Here is a 21,845-nt window from a genome sequence, read left to right as displayed (position 1 = left end):
TTACACAGGGAAGTGATCAGCACAGGTGTGAAACAAGACACAGGTGAAACACATGAGGAGCAATCAACAAGGAGGGAAACACAAGGAGAGCCAAACCAAACACAGGACAGAGACTAAGTACATTAAAGACACTGAAACACTAAAGATAACTAAAAGACATACACATGACAAGAACCAAATCCAAACCACAAGGGACACAAACTCAAAACAAAAACAGGAAACACAGGACACTCAAGAATAACTAGGATTAACACAGGAGACACAGAAACACAAGACAAGCACAGAATTACAAAGAAATACAAATATTTTTATTTTTACAGGCCCTGAAAACAAACTGTTGCTCATTGGTGCAGAGCAGCTCCAAGCTGAAACATGACACCAGGAAGATGGAAGGCATTTTTTAAAGAATTCTTTAGATTTAAATACAGGACATACATCAATCATTCGGGGCTTCTTTAAAGCAGTAAAGAGTGCAAAATTATTTGTTTTTCATAGAATTAAGCTGAAGCTAACGGTTTATTTCTGCCGATTTTCAAAGAGGACATGTGAATAAACGAGATGTGGACCACAGTCTCACAAAACTTGTTCTTTCCCGCTTTTTTTTTTTTAACACTAAGATATCATTACTCACTAGGGACAGGAGCCAGAAGTGACCCCCTAATAGCAGGTGGATCACTGAAGGGAACCATGATTGCCCTTGCTTGATCTGGGGCACTTAGGCAAGGCAAAGCAAGGCAAGTTTATTTATATAGCTCATTTTAACAAGGCAATTCAAAGTGCTTTACAGACAGAACAAATTAAATGAAAATAATTAAAATTCAGTTAAAAATAGAGGCAGACCGATATATCGGCCGGCCGATATATCGGGCCGATATTTTTCTCTATCGGCCATTGGCCGTATTTCCTTTTAAAAAGCCGATTTTTGATCCGTTGTATAAAATGACGCAATTTTTGATCAGGCACAAAAAAGATGAGCACCTCAAACCTGTGGAACCACTTGGATACATGACATACTTTTGTTCAAATTATATTAATAAGTTTAAATTTCTTTTTTGACATTTTAAGAAGAGTGTGAATGTTTACTACTGCTTGTTACATTGTGTGTTTACTCAGACAAAATATTTCATTGTTTTGAAAGCTGAATAAATGTTCAGAGGACTGGACACGACTTGTTGTAATAGATTTCTTTTAGTTGCTCAGAAATTGCTGCGTTTCACAAAAATGTGATAAATATATATTTATTTAACAATCGGCCTGAATATCAAATTGGAAAAATCGGCTATGCATATCAGCATCGGCTGCCCAAATTTGGAAAGCATCGGCATCGGCCCCCAAAAAACCCATATCAGTCGACCTCTAGTTAAAAAGCATATTAAAATAACAAGATAAAATAAAACAGAATAAGAATAAAAGAGAGAAAAAAAATAGAACAGATTTTAAAACAGATTTTAAGATGAGAGTCACGGTGCGGAGTTGCAAACTTGTATGTGTGTGTGTTTTTTTTAAAAGAAAAGTTATTATAATGAATTTTTAAAATGGTCTAATAAAAGATAGCTGTAACAAGGGGAGTCTTCAACCTGGATTTAAAGGAGAGAGAGTCTCAGCAGACCTGATATTTTCTGGCAGTTTGTTGCACTTAGAAAGAGTGCTGGATGCTTCACCTGAATACTGAATAGGAGCTAGAGGAGGAAAGATGAAGGGGAAAAGCGTAGAGGAGAGCTTTATACCAGAGCTGGTAAGAGAGCTCATCTGCTCCCAGGAGTGAAGCTTCCTGTGAGTTCATGAAGAACCACAGAGTACAACGAACGTTTCCCATGACGTGAAGACAGCTCCAGGCAGTTTATGTGAAGACAGGGAGAGCAGGGCCACTCTCCTCTGACAGCATGAGACTGACACATCCCACCCACCCAGAGAGAGCTTCGACTGTTTGCACTGAGATGTGTGACATAACTCTGCAGTTCTTTTTGTTTGTTAGTTTTTATCAACTTTAATGACCTTGGTGCTGAATGAGTTAAAAAAAAGCCTCAAACTAGTTTCAGCTCCCCTCTCCACAGTGCATTGAAGGAATACTAAATGCAGGCTGCGGTTCCATCAAATTAATTCAAGCAGCGATCAATATTCAATTCAAGAGTGGAGTGAGTTTATCTGGGAGCAGAGTTTTTGTCCTGAATATTTCAGCTACCAAGATCATCGTCAGTATCAGTAAGGTCTATAAAGACAGTCGAGGACACTTCTTTCTCTATCACTGAGTATAAATAGATGCAAAGAAAAGTTGTGATGAGACATTAAAGTCAGTTTATTCTAATATTCTCAAAATGAGAGTTTGAGTCTCTGGAAACAAAAATCCAAAATTGAAGTAAACATAATGAGCATTGGGTTTTAGTCGCAATCTCAGAATTGACAGCGTGTCTTCGCCTGTTACCATTGTACGGTTTTGAAGCCAAAATAGATCGGTGACAGGTGCAGCCATTGCGCAGCCATTTTGCAGCCAGAATCTGTGCAGTTGAGAATCTGCAAGAATCTGAGAAGAGCTGGGTGACATTAGAAAAAAAAAAAAAACATTGGAAAGTCTAATCTCTTCTTGGCTCTTCCTAAAAACGTATTTTACTGTTCCCAAAAAATTACACAAAAACGTCAGCTGTCGATCATCGTTAAACCCCATTTTCAACCTCTAATAACTAATGAGAAAAGAAACCTTAAGAAAAAAGGACTTAAACACAAAGCAGCCAAATATCTTCAGATCACCACAGCATTCAGAGAACTGGAGATTTTGACCCATACTGCAGCCAGCCACCAGGGGGAGCAGTTCTCGTGGCAACCTCACTTCAAGCCGAGTAAGATGACGTCCATTTATTTTTACAGTCAGCAGCTGTGTCCCAATTCAGGGGTTGCAGCCTACGAAGACTGAATTTGTAGAATGACTACATCACAGCAGTGCGTCCAAGGCTGTCCCATTTTGAAGGCTCCTCCAAAATGTGGCCAATTTAAACTCCAGAAGTTTGGCCATGTTTTATCCAATTGTGAAGGATTTCTGGCAACAACTATGTGATTTTATTTCTGAAACACTGAAGAAAATTTATTTTAAAGTGGAAAAATGTATTTGGGCTATTTTAAAGTAAAGTACAGAGAAGAAACACTTCTTTTCATCATGGAAAAATTCTATGGCAGATGGGCTGGTCTGAGTATTTCAGAATCTGCTGATCTACTGGGATTTTCACCCACAATCATCTCTAGGGTTTACAGAGAATGATCCCAAAAACAGAAAATATCCAGTGAGTGGCAGTTCTGTTGGTGAAAATGCCTTGTTGATGCCAGAGGTCAGAGGAGAATGGACAGACTGGTTGGAGCTGATAGAAAGACAATAGTAAAGTGGTCGTTCACTGTACATTTTTGCTCCCAGCCCACAAAATGTGATATTTAATGACAAAACTTGTACTTAGTAGTGCTAGGGAATGTAAAATCCTGATCTAGAACAAGCTGTTTGGATTTTGGGGATTTGCCGACATTAGCAATCCAATCCATCCCTTTTTTTGACCAATCAGGAGCAAGTCTGACCTGATTGGTCCACTGGAGCAGATACCCGTGGACCCCCTCCCCACCCACTCACCCCCCGCTGCTGGAGAGAAATCTCTCCAGCAGCGGTGAGTAGAATGCTTAAGTTGAAGAGCCATCACTGCTCTGTTTTTGGCTGTAAACAGCCACATAGTTCCATGCACAAGCTTCCCATCTCGGAAGAAGACAGACTAAGTGGCTAGAGTTGATTTATCAAGGAAATGTGCCAGCTACACTCAGTAAAACTGTGCATGTGTGTGCTAGTCACTTCACGGCCAACTGCTTTTCCAACTTTGGACAGTACAACAGAGGGCTAGTGAATAGACTGGTCCTGAATCCAGGCGCAGTACCAACCATCCACCAACAAACCTCAGACCCTGGAAATGTGAGTATTTTAAATGCTGTGTGCTGTGGAGCAGATGTAAGAGCTTTCCCTCAGTGTCCCCCCTGTCTCTGTGTTAGCTTCAGGATGCTAACTTTAGCTGCAGTTAGCCTGTTGTTTTAGCCTGTAAGGTTACGGTAAACAAGCTTCGCTGTTTTCTAAACACTGTGCACTCAGAGCTTGTGGCGCCGCTCTCTGTGTCGTGGAAGAGCGGGGGGGTATCAGCGGTGGCTCATTTACATATGAAGGCCACGCCCACTAAATCAGAGCGTTCTGAACAGAGGGGCTATGAGAGCCTGGAAACAATGCTGCTGTGCTTGATTTATTGGCTTTTTGGACCAAAACATGTTACTACCATTTCATGAAGGCATCAATGATCCAGATTAAACTGCTGAAAAGGAGCAGGATATGGGACCTTTAAATGTAACCTTTTGGTTTACTTGTGTTTGAAACTGAATTTATTCAGCCTTACTGACGTCAGCCTGATAGGTGAGGATGGTGCTGTGTGACGTCTTGAACGAAGAAAAGGAAAGCCCCATTGACCTGAATTTCTCAATTCAGTTCGTCTTTTGTGGTCTACACAGGGAACAAAGGTCAAGTCCTCTGAAAGCAGCAGCCTTTGTGGGCTGCAGGCCTAGAATTGGGACACAGCTTGTGGAAGCAATCAGCAAATCTCTGCTAACCTGAGAGGTCAAGTGGGTTCATACTGCAGCAGAGAATGGATTTAAGTCCTGAGCAACATGTTTTTATAAGCTCTCACCTTGTAGATTGTAACATAAGTGGTGTTACAGTAGTTTTGAGTCAGAGCAAAACATAAAATACGTTAAAGACTACTCACTGGATGACTCCAGGCAGTACTGTACCATAACTGTGAGTTTTTTTTCAAGCAGAGTGGAAATGTAGTATCATTTAGAGTCCAATGCTTTCTCCTTGAGGACTTGAGCTACAGCCTCTTGACAGCCTTTTCAGGCCTTAGGCAGACCATTAGCCTCTTTTTCTACAACCCACGTTTACTGACTGTGAACACAACACTGTGGCTGATGTTCCAGGTGCTTCATTGTGTCAAGGTTTCTGATTCTGTCTTGTCATTAGCGCTCAACAGCAATAAACACTTGTAAAAATGGGACATGATGACTCAACACATGTGGTTGTGTTGAATTCATCCATCTGTTTTTGTCACTCATCTGGGGTCAGTCCAAGTCAATTGACCCAGACATCCAACTCTGAAATAGTGTGTTTGAAGAGCAAGGACATTAATGAACAACTCCTGGAGGAAACGGTCAAAAAAGATCAGTTTCCACCGAGCAGTTCAGTTTGGTTTGACATGGCACAGCACACGTTTGACGGCGTTTCCCCGACTAATCTAGGGACAAATCCCCAAATACAGTTTACAGTTTACAGTTTCATTTAGCAGACACTTTTGTTCAAAGCGACGTACAACACAAGCAAGAATTCAGACAGAAGGAAAACCTAGTTAGTGCGACAACAGTGCTACAAGTTATTCAGCTGCAGGTGCTGCCATTAATAACCAAGATTAGCTGTTTAACTTTCTGGTACTCTTTCATTGGGGTGATCTGATCTGATCCCCTGTGTGACAGCCACTGTTGTATTTCTCCTGGATGCACAGAGTCTTCTTTGAAACAAAGCTTGATTGTTTTTTGTAGCAAAGAGCCACATGCCAATCCTAAAGAAGAAAAATTGCTAGATGTCTTGCATCGTTGCTCTTTGTTTACTGTGTCGCTTCTTTTTTTGTTAGATTTTTTCAGCAGGGTACACTGTGTTGCGCTGGCTGGCTGTGGAACAGGCTTAACAGAGCCAACCTGTACCAAACTGTTCTGGTCTAGACTGGACAACTTGGTGGAAACAGGGCTAAAGTGACTTCTAGTTCCAGAAGACCCTGGAAGTAGATCCCATTGCCTTGCTTTGCCCTGTGGGTATGAGTTCATACACTCACACGGCACGAGGGACAAGGTCCATTAACCTGACTGTCACCCAGCCTCCAACTCACACGACCTTTGTGTCGCCACATATTTGTTTTTCACTTCTCAATCAATTGTTGTATTGATTCTTTGACACCCTTTGTGAGTAAACTGGAAGCAGTTTTTTTTTTTTTGTGTCATTCTATCTTTGTAGTCAATCGATGGATCTGTTTCCATTTGTCTTTGGTCTCTTACTCATTTCTATCACATAAACTTTCATCTCTTCTTTTATTTTGCATTAGCTTCACATCAATAGACAATTCTGTCTTTTTTGAGTGTACATTAGTGTCCATTCACTGGTCGGTGAGAGTAATCTTTACGGTCTATATAACTGGTCTTTATAATCACAGTTGCTTTAGAGGACATAGGCTCAGAAGGACAAAAGGCCAAGCTGATAATCGTACCAAAGGCAAAGGCTGTGAATACATCCCTGATGAGAACCATCCTGAGCGCCTGTTTTTAGTTTATCCTCTGTTCACTGAGAGCTTTGAAGTAGTTAAAGCTCAGATCCTCCTTAGTATGTGTCCCTGTTTGCTTTAGCATGGACGCCATTAGCAGCCAAAAGTTTATGAATGTTGTTCTTTATTTTTCATATTTATGGAAATAATCATCAGTGAAGCAGAACAGTAAGAGTTCATATCCCACAAAGGAGCACAAACAGCAGCAGCAAAGCCTCCCTGTGAGGATACCGCTGATGCGTTATGTGCTTAAGGACAAATAAATCATTATCTATTACTAAGGATGTGCTGTTGCAGTGGATTGATGTACAAGTGACGCAGGTACTGTGAGACCTGCTACGTCAAACACAGACAGAAAAACAAGAAGTCTGTTTAAAATTCAGAAGCGTTAACAGAAATAAACAGCAATGAAAATACTTTCTCTACAAAGACATTTGAAGGAGTCTGAGAATGTCAGATTCTCTTCCTAGTCGTCCTTTTGAAGTCATTATATTGATATAACGAGAAGTTGATGCAATATGAGGAGAGGGATCGTCTTTTGAAGAGTGGTTAAAGTTTTCTCGTCTCATTTTCTAACACAACACTCACACATGGAATCTTAAGTTTTTCTCAATCTGGGCTGACGGATGTTCTCTGCCTACAGAATGTGTTACATTAAGGTGTTGAGATGAAGATGAGCTGTTGCTGGTTTTACAACATCTCTAAGGGTTTAAAAATTGAATTTAGTTGTGTTTCTGTGATTGGCTGATTAGGTATTTGAGTTTATGAGCTCTTAAGAAACTGGCTGGTGAGTGTTTATTATTCCTGCAGTTTGATTTTCCTTTTGCTCCACTACATGGATTGTCATAATCTGAGTGTTAAAGGTTGGGGAACCCTTTAACTTGCTGATCAACCATTTGGTAAAGGCAGGGTTTGAATTACAGGGAGCTAAGGGGAGCTCCTCTCCTCTGAAAGGATCAGGCGCTCCCCTGAAGCGTTACCTGACACATTCAGAGGGCGCGCTGAAAATTTTCAATTTGTAATGTGCCTGTTTCTGAACTGTGATGGAAATGATTTTTAATGAGCCTCTCTTGATATCGGAGCTTGACGTTACAGTAAGCTGCTGCACCTGAGCAGAGGCTCTGTTTGCACTGGTGAGTTAACTTACTACATACCTTTGTGGGGGATTTGGCCAGCTTTTTAAGCCTTATCTGCTGCTTTATTTCTGTAAAACTTAAATGAGGGGCACTTTAGAGATTTGGGAGCCAGAAAAGCTGCCACTGCCACATTGATCTGAACAGTTTACATGATACGGTTCAATAAGTTGCAGAGGGATGTTGAGAGGGATTGCTGCTATGGTGCCTTTATGAAATTTTAAATACAGTATTGCACAATTGCTGTAGTTATAGTGGACTTTTTCTTCTGTAAACCTGCTAATGGCTACACATGGGTAATAAAATATGCACATACATGTGAGTTAAAAAGTTGTGATGCACATGCTAAAAATTAGGGCTCCCCCGAAGGCCACTGTGTAATTCACACTCTGGGTACAGCACTTTTTGAGTCACTGTGTCTCATTAAAAATATGTTGAACCCACTGAAACCTAAGTGGGTCTTCTTTACAGCTTGAAATAATTTGTCAGGTTTTGGGGGTTTCTGATCTTTGTGCTCCGATAACCCTTCATATCCCTTGCATTTAAAAAGTAAAAGTCACTGAACAGGACCAGTTTTGACTGATAATTATTAACAGTGTGCTGCATATCCACACAGCCTTACAGGCTTGTTAGAGCTTTGTTGAATGATGTAGGCTGACAACTTCCTGTAATTTTACAGAAACACAATTTTCTGCAGCAACTTGGACAACTTAGCGCTCCCATGCAATTTTATCATGGCTGTGGAAATGTGTTATTTGTATTTCTTTGCATTCTTATTAAAGACATTGTAATTTAGTCCTGCATATAATTTACACTCAACAAAAATATAGATGCAACACTTTTGTTTTTGCTCCCATTTTTCATGAGTTGGACTCAAAGATCTAAAATTCATTCCAGATAAACAATATTATCATTTCTCTCAAACATTGTTCACAAATCTGTCTAAATGTTTGATAGTGAGCACTTCAGCTTTGCTGAGATAATCCATCCCACCTCACAGGTGTGCCACATCAAGATGCTGATCAGACGCCATGTTTAGTGCACAGGTGTGCCTTAGACTGTCCACAATAAAATGAAATGTGCAGTATTTGTTTTGCTTTATTGGGGGTCTGGGGACTCAGAACCAGTCAGTATCTGGTGTGACCACCATTCCCCTCATGCAGTGCAACACATCTTCTTTGCATAGTTGAACAGATTGTCAATTGTGGCCTGTGGAATGTTGGTTCACTCCTCTTCAATGGCTGTGAAGTTGCTGGATATTAGTGAGAACTGGTTCACGCTGTCGTATACGCCGGTCAAGCACATCCCAAACATGCTCAATGGGCGACATGTCCGGTGAGTATGCTGGCCATGCAAGAACTGGGACATTTTCAGCTTCCAAATATTGTGTACAGATCCTTGCAACATGGGGCCGTGCATTATCTTGCTGAAACATGAGGTGATGTTCATGGATGTATGGAACAACAATGGGCCTCAGGATCTCATCACGGTATCTCTGTGCATTCAAAATGCCATCAATAAAATGCACCTGGGTTCTTCGTCCAAAACAGATGCCTGCCCATACCATAACCCCACCACCACCATGGGCCACTCCATCCACAACACTGACATCAGCAAAGTGCTCACCCACATGACGCTACAAACACTGTCTATCATCTGCCCTGCACAATGTAAAGCGAGATTCATCCGTGAAGAGAACGCATTTCCAACGTGCCAGACGCCATTGAATGTGAGCATTTGCCCACGGCGACAATCTGGAGTCAGGTGAAGACCCCGATGAGGACAACCAGCATGCAGTTGAGATTCCCTGAGACATTTTCTGACAGTTTGTGCAGAAATTCTTTGGTTATGCAAACCAATTGTTTCAGCAGCTGTCTGAGTGGCTGGTCTCAGACGATCTTGGAGGTGAACCTGCTGGATGTGGAGGTCCTGGGCTGGTGTGGTTACACGTGGTCTACGGTTGTGAGGCCGGTTGGATGTACTGCCATATTCTCTGAAACGCCTTTGGAGACGGCTTATGGTGGAAAAATGAACATTCAATGCACGAGCAACAGATCTGGTTGACATTCCTGCTGTCAGCATGCCAATTGCACACTCCCTCAATGCTTGCTACATCTGTGGCATTTTGCTGTGAGACAAAACTGCGCATTTCACAGTGGCTTTTTATTGTGGGCAGTATAAGGTACACCTGTGCACTCATCATGATGTCAGATCAGCATCTTGATGTGGCACACCTGTGAGGTGGGATGGATTATCTCAGCAAGGCAGAAGTGCTCACTATCAAACATTTAGACAGATTTGTGATCAATGTTTTAGAGAAATGGTAATATTGTATATCTGGAATTAATTTTAGACCTTCAAGTCCATCTCATGAAAAATTGGGCGCAAAAACAAAAGTGTTGCGTTTATATTTTTGTTGAGTTGATTTTAAATGTCATTTTTGCTTGTCAGTTTTTTTTTTTGTTTTGCAATGATAATGTTACCCCTGTTGAGTATTTTTCTATATCTGTATTGTCTGTTTTTTATACAATCAGGTTTTTTTTTAACAGTTGGAAAACATGGAAAAACAATGAAAATGTCATAAAAAGTTTAAGTCAAAAGTTAGAAGAGGTGACAGTAAAGGACAAGGCTACACTTTTTAAACACACATATGCATATGTATACAAATGGTTCTGAGTCACATGCTAACACAATATTCCAACAAACAAACCCTTTGATAACAAGTGTGCCATGATGCCAACCAGGGGTCTTCAACCTGTGGCTCTAGAGCCTGATGCAGCTCTTTGACTCGTTAGCAGAGGCTCCTTGTAGCTTTAAAAAGAAACAGTATTTATGTATATGTAAAATAAATAAAAAAAATCTTTCAGTTTCCAGTTGTTGATGATTAAAGACACTGACACTAAATAAAATCACGCGTTAACATTTTTTTTTAACTAAATCTTCATCCCATCTGTCAATAAAGCCTGCCACTGCTCTATTTCACCTCCTACAACATCAACAGCCCACCAACTTTCCATGCACCTGTGGCTAACCTCAAGTTTTACAGCCCTGGGAAGATAACTGCATCTACAAAAATGTGCCGACTTAATATACGTGTGTGATATGTGGAAAGTATTTAGCAAACAACAAAAATTGAGGAGTTGAGAGACATCATCTATACATGATATCATATTAAAGTACTCTTTTTGTAGTTCCATTATTTCCTAAATTCAAATCGTATCTTCTTGTTTAGGTATTTAGAGAATATATTTGAACTCTGTATAGACTTTTTGTTGTCTTCGTTGTGAAGGTGAAGTAGATGTTGTGGCTCTGACCTGAATTCAGGAGAGACGAGTCTAAGTGTTTCCTTTGATACTAAAGGTTGCAGACCCCAGGTGCTAATGTAGTAGGAAATGAGAAACTGTAATATCTCCCCGTGATGAAAGGAATTCTACGCACTGCTCGGCCCAGCTGCTTCCTCTTGAGAAGGACTGGATGTCTCCGTATGGATTTCAAGGACCTCTGCATCACCAATCCTTTCTGCAGAAGAGTTTTCAAATGTGAGAACAATGATAAGAAATAACTGACCCCTGTCATCTATCACAGCTGTAGGAAGCTTGTTGACCAGATTTTTTTTATTGTTGTTGACTGAATTGCAATTTTTCTGCATCACGATAAGGCATTTTAGCATCATGGTGCAGAGTTGTGAACAAAGTACAGGAAATTAAACTTTTCTTAAGTGGTTGTGGTTTTTATAAAGAAGGCTGGACTGAGGGAACTCTAAAAGCTGCTTTGTTGCATTACAAGAGCTCTTTGGTTTCTTTTTGATTATGTTTTCTCAGGCATCGAACGCTAACTGAAACTTTGAAGGTAAAAACACTGTTTGTTCCACATTTGAACCGGATTTATCTAGCTTGGAGCAAAATAAAGCCCAAGGGCTCCGTCTTCCTTTTATATTTAACAGTTTTTCCAATCACTTGAGCCTTGGACCTGTGTACTCTTTGTCTTTAAGAACACATATACAAAGAATTTGGAGGGCAGGTAAAGAAAACAGCAGGTAGAAGATAATAAGAAGAGTTGAATCAAAAACTTTTGATTTAAAGAGAAGGACATTGTGTGCTACCTGGTTTGTCGCTGCTGAAAGCTCGGTTCACTTTCTGTGGGCTGCAAAGGTAGATAACAAAAACATTACAACACATTTCTTGTCGTATGTTAGATAACAAAGACTCCAGTAATCAGCCTGACCTGATTCTCTGTGGTTTCCTCCATGACTGGTCAAATGATGGCCACGTGTATAACGGCTGGTGAGGGCCGGAGAGGTCGACCCCGTCCAGAGCGTGTCTGAGCATGCCCATCACCAGGTCTTTCTCTGAGGGAAAAGACCATCGCAAACAAATGAGGAGAAGATTTCAGCTTCTTTTTAACAGTGATGTGGGGCAGGACTGCATTAAAATGATTACATTACATTGTGATTCTTCTTGAATGCTACAAAATCACTACAGAAAAAAAAATTCCTTCAGCTTTCTTTGATTTTTTCAGCTGTCAAATACAACTAAATCTTTGAGCGTGAACTGAAAACACACCAATCAACCACAACAATATGAACACTAATGTGTGAAATGAACTACTGGTTATAAATAAATCAATAAATCAATTTAAAAAAAGTACGATGGGTGGACTTGAGACTGCTTCAAGCAGCTCAATCAAATAGTCACACGAGAACTCAGTGAGAATAACACAATACATGCCTCAACTTGTGACATCACAAATTGGACCAGACTTTTGGTTTGAAAAATTCAGAAACATTATTTTGCCACATGGCAACAGTAGAGGAGGCTTCCAGAATGTTGGGTTATTGAATTCTGGGAGGGCCTTAAAGAGGCCGTAGAGTCTTATAGTAAAGTTTGAAAATGATTTCAAGCTGAAAATCAAGTAAAACCGCAACATAGCTAGCAGAGGGAACATTAAAGGCCTAAAAATGAGCAGAATACTCCTTTAAGCTGATGGTCTGGTTTGCTCTTTTAGCTGATATGACAAGGTATCAACACAGATTGAGAAAATTTCAAATCAAGTTTAGAAGTTTTCACAGAGGTTTCCTTTTCTTGAAAAAAAAAAAGGTTTTTCTTTTCATGATCTTTAGTATTTACTTAGTTAACCAGACAATAGGTGCACATAACAGACACAACATGCAAAACTGTGTTGAAATTTGATCTTTTTTTTACTGAGAAACCAGGGCAAAAACTGGTGTTTTGAAAATACTCTTCTCTCAGTGCCCTGACTTTTCCTTCCTACAAGTTTTTAACTACTCAGTTTAAGCACAAAGTGGCACCAACAATCCTTTTTACCTCTCTGGCCAGCGAGCAGAAGCCACTGTTGGACTGCTGACAGAGAATCTGTCTGTAAGATCTGACAAAGCAGCTCCAACACCTGCCAAAAAAGCACAGAGGGAATGTGACATGGTTAGCCTGATTAACCAGGCTGGAGGATATTTTCCAACAACGCAAAAACATTTCAGACTCAGACAGCAGCGGCATAATCTCATGAATTTTGATGATGTCAGACAGCTCCTTTATATCTGCAAGTCAATTTAATACAATCTGGTTCTTTTCAGAAACATGGTATTACAATGGTTCTCCTTGTTTCAGCTGCAAAGGACCCCACAGAATAGATTTTTCACCATGGCAGGAGAAGAAAAAAGAAAAGCAGGCGTCACCATGAGCTCCTGGTCATGGAGGGGCTGAGGATACATCAGACGCTGAGGATGGGATCGACGCTGGTAAGACCTGGAGGATGGTGGGATGATTCTTCCTGTATCAGCTGAATATTGGGTCTTTCGACGAACAAGTTCTTCCTCCTGGAACAAATTGACAAAGATGGATGTAATACATGGAAGGCCATAAAGGTCATGATTGAATACATTTTATTTTCTCCATTAAGAAAAATAATATTGACTTCAGCTGTTTTTGAGAAAACAAGATTATTTTCTGGCAATCTAAAAGTCAGAACAGATAAAATAAAATCAATCTAGTCATGACCTTTTAGGGCTTCCGTATCTATGCCTTATAAAACTAATTTTAAAGATGTTTTTTTTTTTTCCTTTAACTGAGTTATTACATTACAAACTGAACAACCAGAAGCTAAATAAAGAATCTGCTAGCTTAAATTCAGCAAAGCAAGAATTCCTACAAAATGCTAACAATAGCATGCTATTTGTCTTATGTGGATGAAAGTGTTCCTTTTTTGGTATAATCAACCACAGTATATTAGCTTTGGGTATGGGCAGACTAGCAGATGCTAATTAGCACCAACCACAAAGTAGCCAAAAGCTATGCTTTGAAAGATTATTTCAACTAGCATATTATAGCAAACAGTGAGTTAAGTGTATTGGTGAGTGAATGCTTAGTAGCACTGACCATTTTGTAGCCAACGGGATAAATGTGTTGATGGAATCATATCACTTTAATGCTAATTAGTAGCAAGGTTATAATAGTTCACTACTAGTTAACTAAACCAAAAACGAAAACTGTAATTTAAAATACATTGCAGTTAACTGAAACTAATAAAAACTAGAAAAAGAAAACAAAAACGATAAGGAAACTATAACTGTATCTTGTGTTCATAAAACTAACTGAAACTAACTAAAATTAAAGACAAAATGTCCTAAGTTATAGTTTTTGAAAATATTAACAGCCTTTAGAATTTAAATTAATCCAACACATTTTCCCAACCAATTTTGAGACGGTTTTCGGCAGTTGTCAGTGCTGTACGGCACCATCATAGCGACGTACTGGGACGTGCTTGTTTACTGCACTGACTGGCTGTGCGCTGTGCTGCGACAAAACGTAGGGGAGCAATGAATCAGAGCATCTGCAATAGTTTCATTGAATTTAAGTCTGACTTTATTGTTACAGAGTCCAGGTTTCTAATTATTAAAGCTCATATTTCATTGTTTTACATAATTTATGTTTATATTTGTTTATTCAAGTTTATATTATTTTTTGTGTTGAAGGCAGCAGCCAACAGTTCAGTATCAGCATTGACTGAGCAGTGAGCACTATGTTGGACTTGAAAATAAACTGTATCACAAAATATTTACTCTGACCTTTTTGAATCCTGCACCTGGTTAATAAGGTATGAGAAACTAAAACTAAACTGAAACTAAACTAAAACTAAACTGAAACTAAGCCTTGTTGCAAAAATCAAAACTAAATAAAAACTAGAATGTCTGCTCTAAAACTAATTAAAACTAAACTGTAATGGGAAAAAAAATGTCAAAACTAACTACAACTAAATTATATTGAAAAATCCAAAACTATTTTAACCTTAATTAGCAGTGATTAGGATGTAGCCAAGTCACTGACTTGCATCTTAAACCAGCTGTTAGGCTTGGCCACTTCTCTGTGGAGCTACATAATCTTCTCTGATGGGTTTTCTGAAAATAGTACAGTTTCCAGTCCACAGGATTCCAATTGTGATGGTTGGTGGAGCTAATGCACGGCTGGATCCACAATGTACAGTCTGTTAGCTTCAGACTGACCTGTCAATTATATCGACAAAGGTAAAGATTTATGTACTTAGGCTGACGTTTGCAGCTTATGCAAGAGGCACCAAGGAGTTTGGTGCTTCAGGTGATAAAGCTTCAGAAGCCCAGTGGGTATTTTGACCCTGGGTTATGACTCTCAGGCAGATTTTTTATCATGACTTTCATACAGAACCTTGGTTTATTATTACAGGTTTGTACCACTGAGACTTCAGTTTGTTTGATTTTTTTATTTTAAAATAATTAATTATTCGCCTTTTTATCTATTTGAAGGATAAAGTTCATGATGGAGCCGATGTTTATCCCTGTCAAGAGAACAACAGCCGCAAACAACCCACAGTGAGCAGCATAAGGTCAGAATCCTTCAAGTTGGCAAAATAAAAAGTGTTTCAAAGGTTCAAAAGCTACAGCACACAGGATTGCATTTACCTCTTTTTTCTCTTTTTGTGCCTGAGAGCAAAAAGCAACTTTTGCTGCAAGGTCTTTCAGCTCATCCTTCCATGCTTCTGAAAAGAGCGCTGTGAATCAAAAGAGACGGATATCTCCTTTATTTTGATGAACAACAGGTGTTCTTTGAAGGCTCAGCCTAGCAGAGTGATAAAAGAACTAAGTGCGCAAGTGTAAACAAACCTGATTTCTTTTTGTTATTACTGATTCCGAAAAGATTCTTAGCGAGCGGTAAAGCTGCCGGCGGATCAGCTGCTCTTCTGAAGACGTGACTCTTGAGGAGCGGATGGGGAAATAATGACGAGGTGACGTACCAATCATCTCGCACCGTGCAAACAGGACGACCATTGAGTCCTGTGGGGAAAAGAGAGATGAGAGTTCCCTCAGCTCAGAGCACATGTTTACAAAAACTACATTCAAAAGGCTTTGTCAACGTGTTTTCATTTCTTTCAGATACCCATTAATACTCAAAGTACTGAGCTCATCACGAAACATTTCTGTTAACCTGTGATTTACAACTCTCCTCAGAGAGTGTTTCTTCCACACCAGGATGTGAACTGACTCCTTTATTGGCTCCAATTTAAAAGCAAAGCCTCACTTTAAGTCCTTTTTTACTCATTATGTATTTAGCGCTGCAAATAATCACCCTGGAGTTAAAATCAACAAGTGTTTAAACAGGTTTTTGTTAGCAAGCATGCCCTTGAGAGAGATCATTCTTCATGAACAGCTGCAGTTTTATGGTAATAGCTTCTCAGGGGTGTTTAAAACAACTCTGTTTACTCCTGTGCTCATCTGTGGTGCTGAAGCTTGTTGGCTCAATGATGCAGAGGAGGCAAAAACTACAAAGGAAGAGAGCTGGTGGGATAAAGAAAGTCTTTCTGATGCTGTTTATCTTCCACCCTCAGTAGAGACCAATTAGTGGCTCAAAAGGTTCAAGGCATTTACAAGTCCAGTGAGCAAGACCAGAGACCTGCTGTGTCTGCATCCTCCCATTCAGGGAATTTATATCCCTGTTGAGTTGTTTTCTTAATTTAGTCTCTCTTATGTCTTTGAGTGATGTGCTGTTTATCTGTTAAAGTGTGTTTTATTGGGTCATTTGGTGGATACTGATGGTCAGAAAGAATGAACAAACCTGCTTTGTATGAAAATTGATCAGATAATTGGCTGATAATAACAATCAAGAGTGGGTGCTAAAGCTACTATTATCAACCTACTGACTGACTGAAGCCATGTCCACACGAGTCGTAAGGAAAAAAACTCTCATCTTTTTATTAGTGGTGGGACTTGATTAAAAAAATTAATCAAATTAATTATGCCATTTGTAATTAATTAATCGTAATTAATCGCATTTTCATCACATCAATATTCAACATCAGAAGCAACACTTTTCAAGCTAAACAGATTTTGGTAAAAGACTAAATCATTGAATATTCTCATACACAAGTTTAAACAACAAAATCCTGTTTATTTTGTTTAGAAGATGTTTTTTTTTTTGTGGACACTACTTTCAAGTACATTCATCAGCCATTATGTGGTAAATAGTGCTGTCAGGAGGTTAGAAAATAATCAAATTATTTACAAGATTTGTTATTAATTGATCTAATTAATCACATTTTAATCTTATATCTGTTTAAGGTCCCCACATAAAGAATTTGAATTCTAGGACATTACAAAATTATAGCGCATGACTAATCAAATGAATTCACGAAAAAGAGAAGATCTGTAAATCCTTTTCTTTTTTTCAACTGGTCAATATTATTTAAAATGTCTGTGTTCCCTGCCATTGACGTTGGATTACTGTTTACTGCGTCTATAGGAGTAAATCATATTTTTCAGCGGAGGGAGGTGGAGTCTGGTGGAGCTTGTCAATCAAAATCCTGCTCGTAAACTACTGTGGGTGGTGTGCTCTTTGGATGAGAGCTCAGCATGGATATTAGGAGAAATGTGAGATGACAGAGACACAGAGAGACGCTGAAAGTCAGGAAAGTTCAGGCAGCTCATGCTGACTCGAAGATGTGTCACGGTAGTTCAGAGAAAAAGAGCGGCGCCATCGTGAGAAAAGACGACGGAGATCATGGAGAGGAGCAAAGGATGGAGCGCCCGAGATGAACACGATCAAAAAAGTTTGATATTTCCGGTTTTTTGGACCAAAAACAGGAAAAGAGACATAAAAGAAGAGAGTCCACTCTTCTTAAGTAACTTGTTTTTTTTTTGTTTACATAGTCACACAAAACATTATTATTTGGGTCTTAAAAGATCATTCAAGATGCTCTGAAAATGTCTGGCAGCCAATGAGTTAATCTTGCGTTGATTTTTATAACGCGTTAATGTGCGGTGTAATTAATTAATCTAATTAACCCGTTAAAGTCACAGCCCTACTTTTTATACATTTTATATGTAGCTAAAAACAATGTTTTTGAAAACCCTGCCAAACTGAAGATTTGAAAAGATTCCAGTTTCATGGTTTCATGTTTACGCCGGAAAACTGAAAACTCAGTGAAAAAAATCTGCATTAAACTGTCTTGTCCAAAAGCAGCTTTTGGGAGATCTCCACTGAAGAAGAGTTGAGCCGATCATCTGGTGTATTGGGGAATGCTAAGTGCCAAAGTGGAGCAACAGATGCACATTTTGTTGAAAGACAGCCAGCAGATTCAGCAGATTGAGCAGCAGAAGCACAACACGGTAGTTTGCGACTATCATAACAACGGGACTGTTGTCCTGTTTATGCACTCACGTGAAGCGGAGTGTTACATCAGTGTTTCCACCCAAAACGCCAGCTTACTGTTTGCACAGCAATGGTGTCAGCAGCGTTTCAGAAAAATCCCACTCTGGAGGCCGTTTTCAAAAGTTTGCGTCTTAGGTCGGCTGTATGTACGGGTTTCATCTCTGAAAACACTGAGATGTATTTGGCATGCTTCAAGCTGCACTTATTCGCAGGTACAGCACAGTTAGTGTAAGCCCCTTTCCTTCATTTGTTTTTAAAAACAAATGAGATGGTATTTGCTTTTAAAAATACTTAGCTATATGTACAAAATGTATAAAAAGCCTAAATGAAGCCATCACAGAAAAAAAGATGAAATGTTTGAAATAAGAAAAAGCTTTATCTCTGAAGTTGACCAAGAAAAATGCTGGATGTCTGGTTAAAAAGTTTTTAAGCATTAAAAAATAAATAGAATAAGAAGAGATAGGTACAGGAATGAACTAAATTCTGTTAATTATGTTATTCACCGCAACTGATGTTAAAAAAAAAACTCCTCACTGCAGCATTATGTTAAAGAGGGGTATTGTTTAAAGAGGGATATTTTGCAACCCCATATTTTGAACATGGACATAAAAAGTAATGCTAGATGTTCACGCTCAATGAGCGCAGATTTTAAGACTGTTTTAAATTGTAAAATGTGTCTGTAGTAATCTTAAAAATGTCCTCTTCTGGGAGTAGTGTGAGATCTTCACTAGAGTTGCTGAAATGATGAGGTCACCACATAAGGATCTCCTCACTGGTGGGGCAGGCCTCAAACACCAAGGTCTGCCCATAGCTGTGTCTGATACAAAGGCTGTACACAGAGTGGACAACCTGGCTTCACCTTTCACCATTTTACTGTTTTGAAGCCAAAAATTCCCATCACAGCCAGAGTCTGTGCTGTACAGACTATGAGGGACCCTGGGAGAATCTGAGCAGAGCTGGGTGAAAAAAGAAATCTTTTTCTTTCTCTTCTTCTTCTTCTTCTTCTTCTTTCTTCTTTCTTTTGAGAGTCTAATCTCTTCTTGGCTCTCCCTCCAGATACATTTTACAAATCCTGAAAACAATACACAAGACTGTCAGCTGCCAATCATCGGTAAATGTAACGTAGAGCCTGGTTTTTCAACTAATGAAGAAGTAGCTTCCAGAATACAGAGGACTTGAACGTAAGGCAGCCAAATAATATCTTCATATCACCACAACATATGGATGAGAGAAACATTTCTATCAGGTGAATTAATTTTTTAAAGTTTGACCACAGCCCATCTGGGATGACTGGGGAGACAGAGCTTTTGACCTATTCTGCTGCCAGCCACCAGGGGGAGCAGTTTTGTGGTGACCTCACTTCGAGCCAAGCAACATGACATCCATTGTTTTTACAGTCTATGGTCTGACAGGCCTCCAGATGGCTGGCCAATCAGAGGGAAGGGGGTTTGTGAAGCAGGGGGCCTTTAAGAGACAGTTTCTAAAACAAAGATTTTCAGACAGATGCTGAAATAAGAGTTTTCCTAAACATCTGTGTTGGAAAACATGTATTTTTTAAGCTGTAAAACATGTGAATCTACTACAGGGGCACCAGAGGGACAATAAAAAGCTTAATAAAACACCTTCTTTAAGAAGCAGAACTGAGTTGTATATTTCCTGACTTGGTCTTATCCATGATGTGTGAATATTTTTAACAAGTCAGAGCAAGAAGTCACATCAGCCTTGAAGTGTGAGCACAGACACTGGATTAACCAAGATTAAGTCTCATACATCTAATGGGAGTGAAAGTATTAAATCTGACTCGCAAACAGCTTTGAATTTGTCGGGGGGCATTACTCCACATGACCTGGCTTATCTGAAAATTGGATTTTTGAACCTCTGCATGATGAGTCTGGGTTACAAAATTCATCAGCAGCTTTTGAGGACGCTTTGTATCCAGGGGCAGAGACAGCGGTACCGGACAGAAATGAAGCAAACAAATGTGCTGTAAAATATGTAAGGCTCAATTGAGAAAGAAAAGGTGAGTGGTCATTATTTCTATAATCAAAAAGTTTTTCATTTCTTTCTTCTTATGATAAATGTTCAATCTCCTGCTTGTCATTACCAACTATGTGTGAATTAAAACCCAGAGTGAACTGCTGGTTGCTTCAGAGAAATTGGAAACAAAGTTTTATAGGAACATTACAACGTCATTTCTGAGAAAGGAATATTTTATATGACACATGCATAATCACTGTCGAGATTAAAATAAGATTCAGCTCTGATAACAAGCTGCAAAGAAAGGATATGAGCTTTAAAAGATGAAACACTGCTGTGCCCCGCTGCCAGCTGCTTACCTTGAATATGCCTCACCCTGTTTGGATGAGGGTTGTGTCGGGAGAAGAAGGAGTGATGACTCAGAGCACCAAAGCGTGGACTGCTTGTCGTCAGCCTCTTACTGAACTCAGCGCTGATGGATCCAGGATTAGTTTGACCCCTCTCCCCTGTCATCAGCCTGGAGTTGATCCTTGTTCCTGATCCTGACATGTCTGAAGAGCAGCTGAGGATCTTAGACACTAGGATGGAGCCTGGATAAAACCTTTAAGTCACAAGTGATGAAGATATGTCCTAAAACAAAATACAGAAAGTTTTCTCAAAATGTGCAAGACAGACAGCTCCAACTTTGTTATAAGCAGCGAAAATCAATCATTTGAAATTCAATACAAGGCTGCACTTCTTCTGTTTAACACACAAGATTTCTCCCAACTAAAACAATTTATGAAAAGTATAAAAACACTTACGCAGAATCACTTCACCTCAGACAGCCTCTGGTCCACAGCCTTTGCTGCTCGACACCCTGTGTTGTACTTTGTTGCTAAGAAACTTGGAGTAAACATAGAACAATGGGAGCTGGGACAAAGAGTGTACAGCAGACTGAAAGTCACTGTTAATTGAACTGCACAGATGATGTAGATGATAGATTTGTATCAAGGGTACAATAGAAAAAATCACATTTTGTCTCTTTACAACAAACTAAATGTGTGAAATCAAGTCCTGGAGGTTCAAAGTGAATAAAGAACCCAATGTGAGCTACTAGTTTGTAGGTTTCCTTTCAAGATGTTGATAATAGAGGTTTGATGAAAAGACAGCAGCCAGATTTAGACGCTGTAATTCATAACTGAGCACGTTTTTCCATCAGTTCCCTGCAGCATTTTCACCATGGTGTGATAGTGTGATCTCTTTTTGGTAATTACTCAGGACAAAGTGATTAGTCTTGAAAAGGTCCTGCTGCTGCTGCTGACTTGTTTACTTTAATCATATTTCAAAGTTTGTGCTCATTTTAAACCATAGATTTTATAAAACACTGTCACTTGAGCTGAGCCGTGTCCTAATGAGATCCTAATGCCGCTGCCACACCGGACGCAAATTTGCTAATTTAAACGCGCCTCTCCCTGGTAATCCACCTCCACTGGCCCTACCTGGCTGTTCCCTGCGACCTCATCCTCGACCCCCAACCCATGTTCCTGGAGGTCTCCCTGGGGATAATGAAGGGGTGGAGGAAAGTGAGGACTGCAGAGACCTTCCATCTTTTCCCTGGCTCTGCCCCTGCCCTGCACCTTCCTCCTCTCTATCAGGCTCTTACAATTATTGCGACAAATCTCCACTGAGGA

General features: G+C 39.7%; 1 protein-coding gene across 1 annotated transcript; it reads right to left on the bottom strand.

Moving 5' to 3' along the window:
• Window positions 1-9,869: 9,869 nt before the first annotated feature.
• tbata (thymus, brain and testes associated) lies at window positions 9,870-21,033 on the bottom strand. Its single transcript, XM_074663702.1, has 9 exons — window positions 20,976-21,033; window positions 20,532-20,802; window positions 15,654-15,824; window positions 15,453-15,541; window positions 13,197-13,337; window positions 12,829-12,910; window positions 11,729-11,852; window positions 11,607-11,647; window positions 9,870-11,023 (listed from the first exon to the last, which is right to left on the bottom strand). The coding sequence occupies exons 2-9, from the start codon at window positions 20,719-20,721 to the stop codon at window positions 10,935-10,937; spliced, it is 927 nt and encodes a 308-aa protein (XP_074519803.1). The 5' UTR covers window positions 20,722-20,802; window positions 20,976-21,033; the 3' UTR covers window positions 9,870-10,934.
• Between the last annotated feature and the right edge of the window lie 812 nt (window positions 21,034-21,845).

This window comes from Halichoeres trimaculatus, unplaced genomic scaffold, assembly GCF_033239565.1.
Source record: "Halichoeres trimaculatus isolate MK-OKI-2021-1 unplaced genomic scaffold, fHalTri1.1 fHalTri1_scaffold_23, whole genome shotgun sequence".
NCBI lineage: Eukaryota > Metazoa > Chordata > Actinopteri > Labriformes > Labridae > Halichoeres > Halichoeres trimaculatus.
The sequence above is the reverse complement of the archived record's forward strand: the minus strand, read 5'-3'. Positions and strand labels throughout refer to the sequence as shown.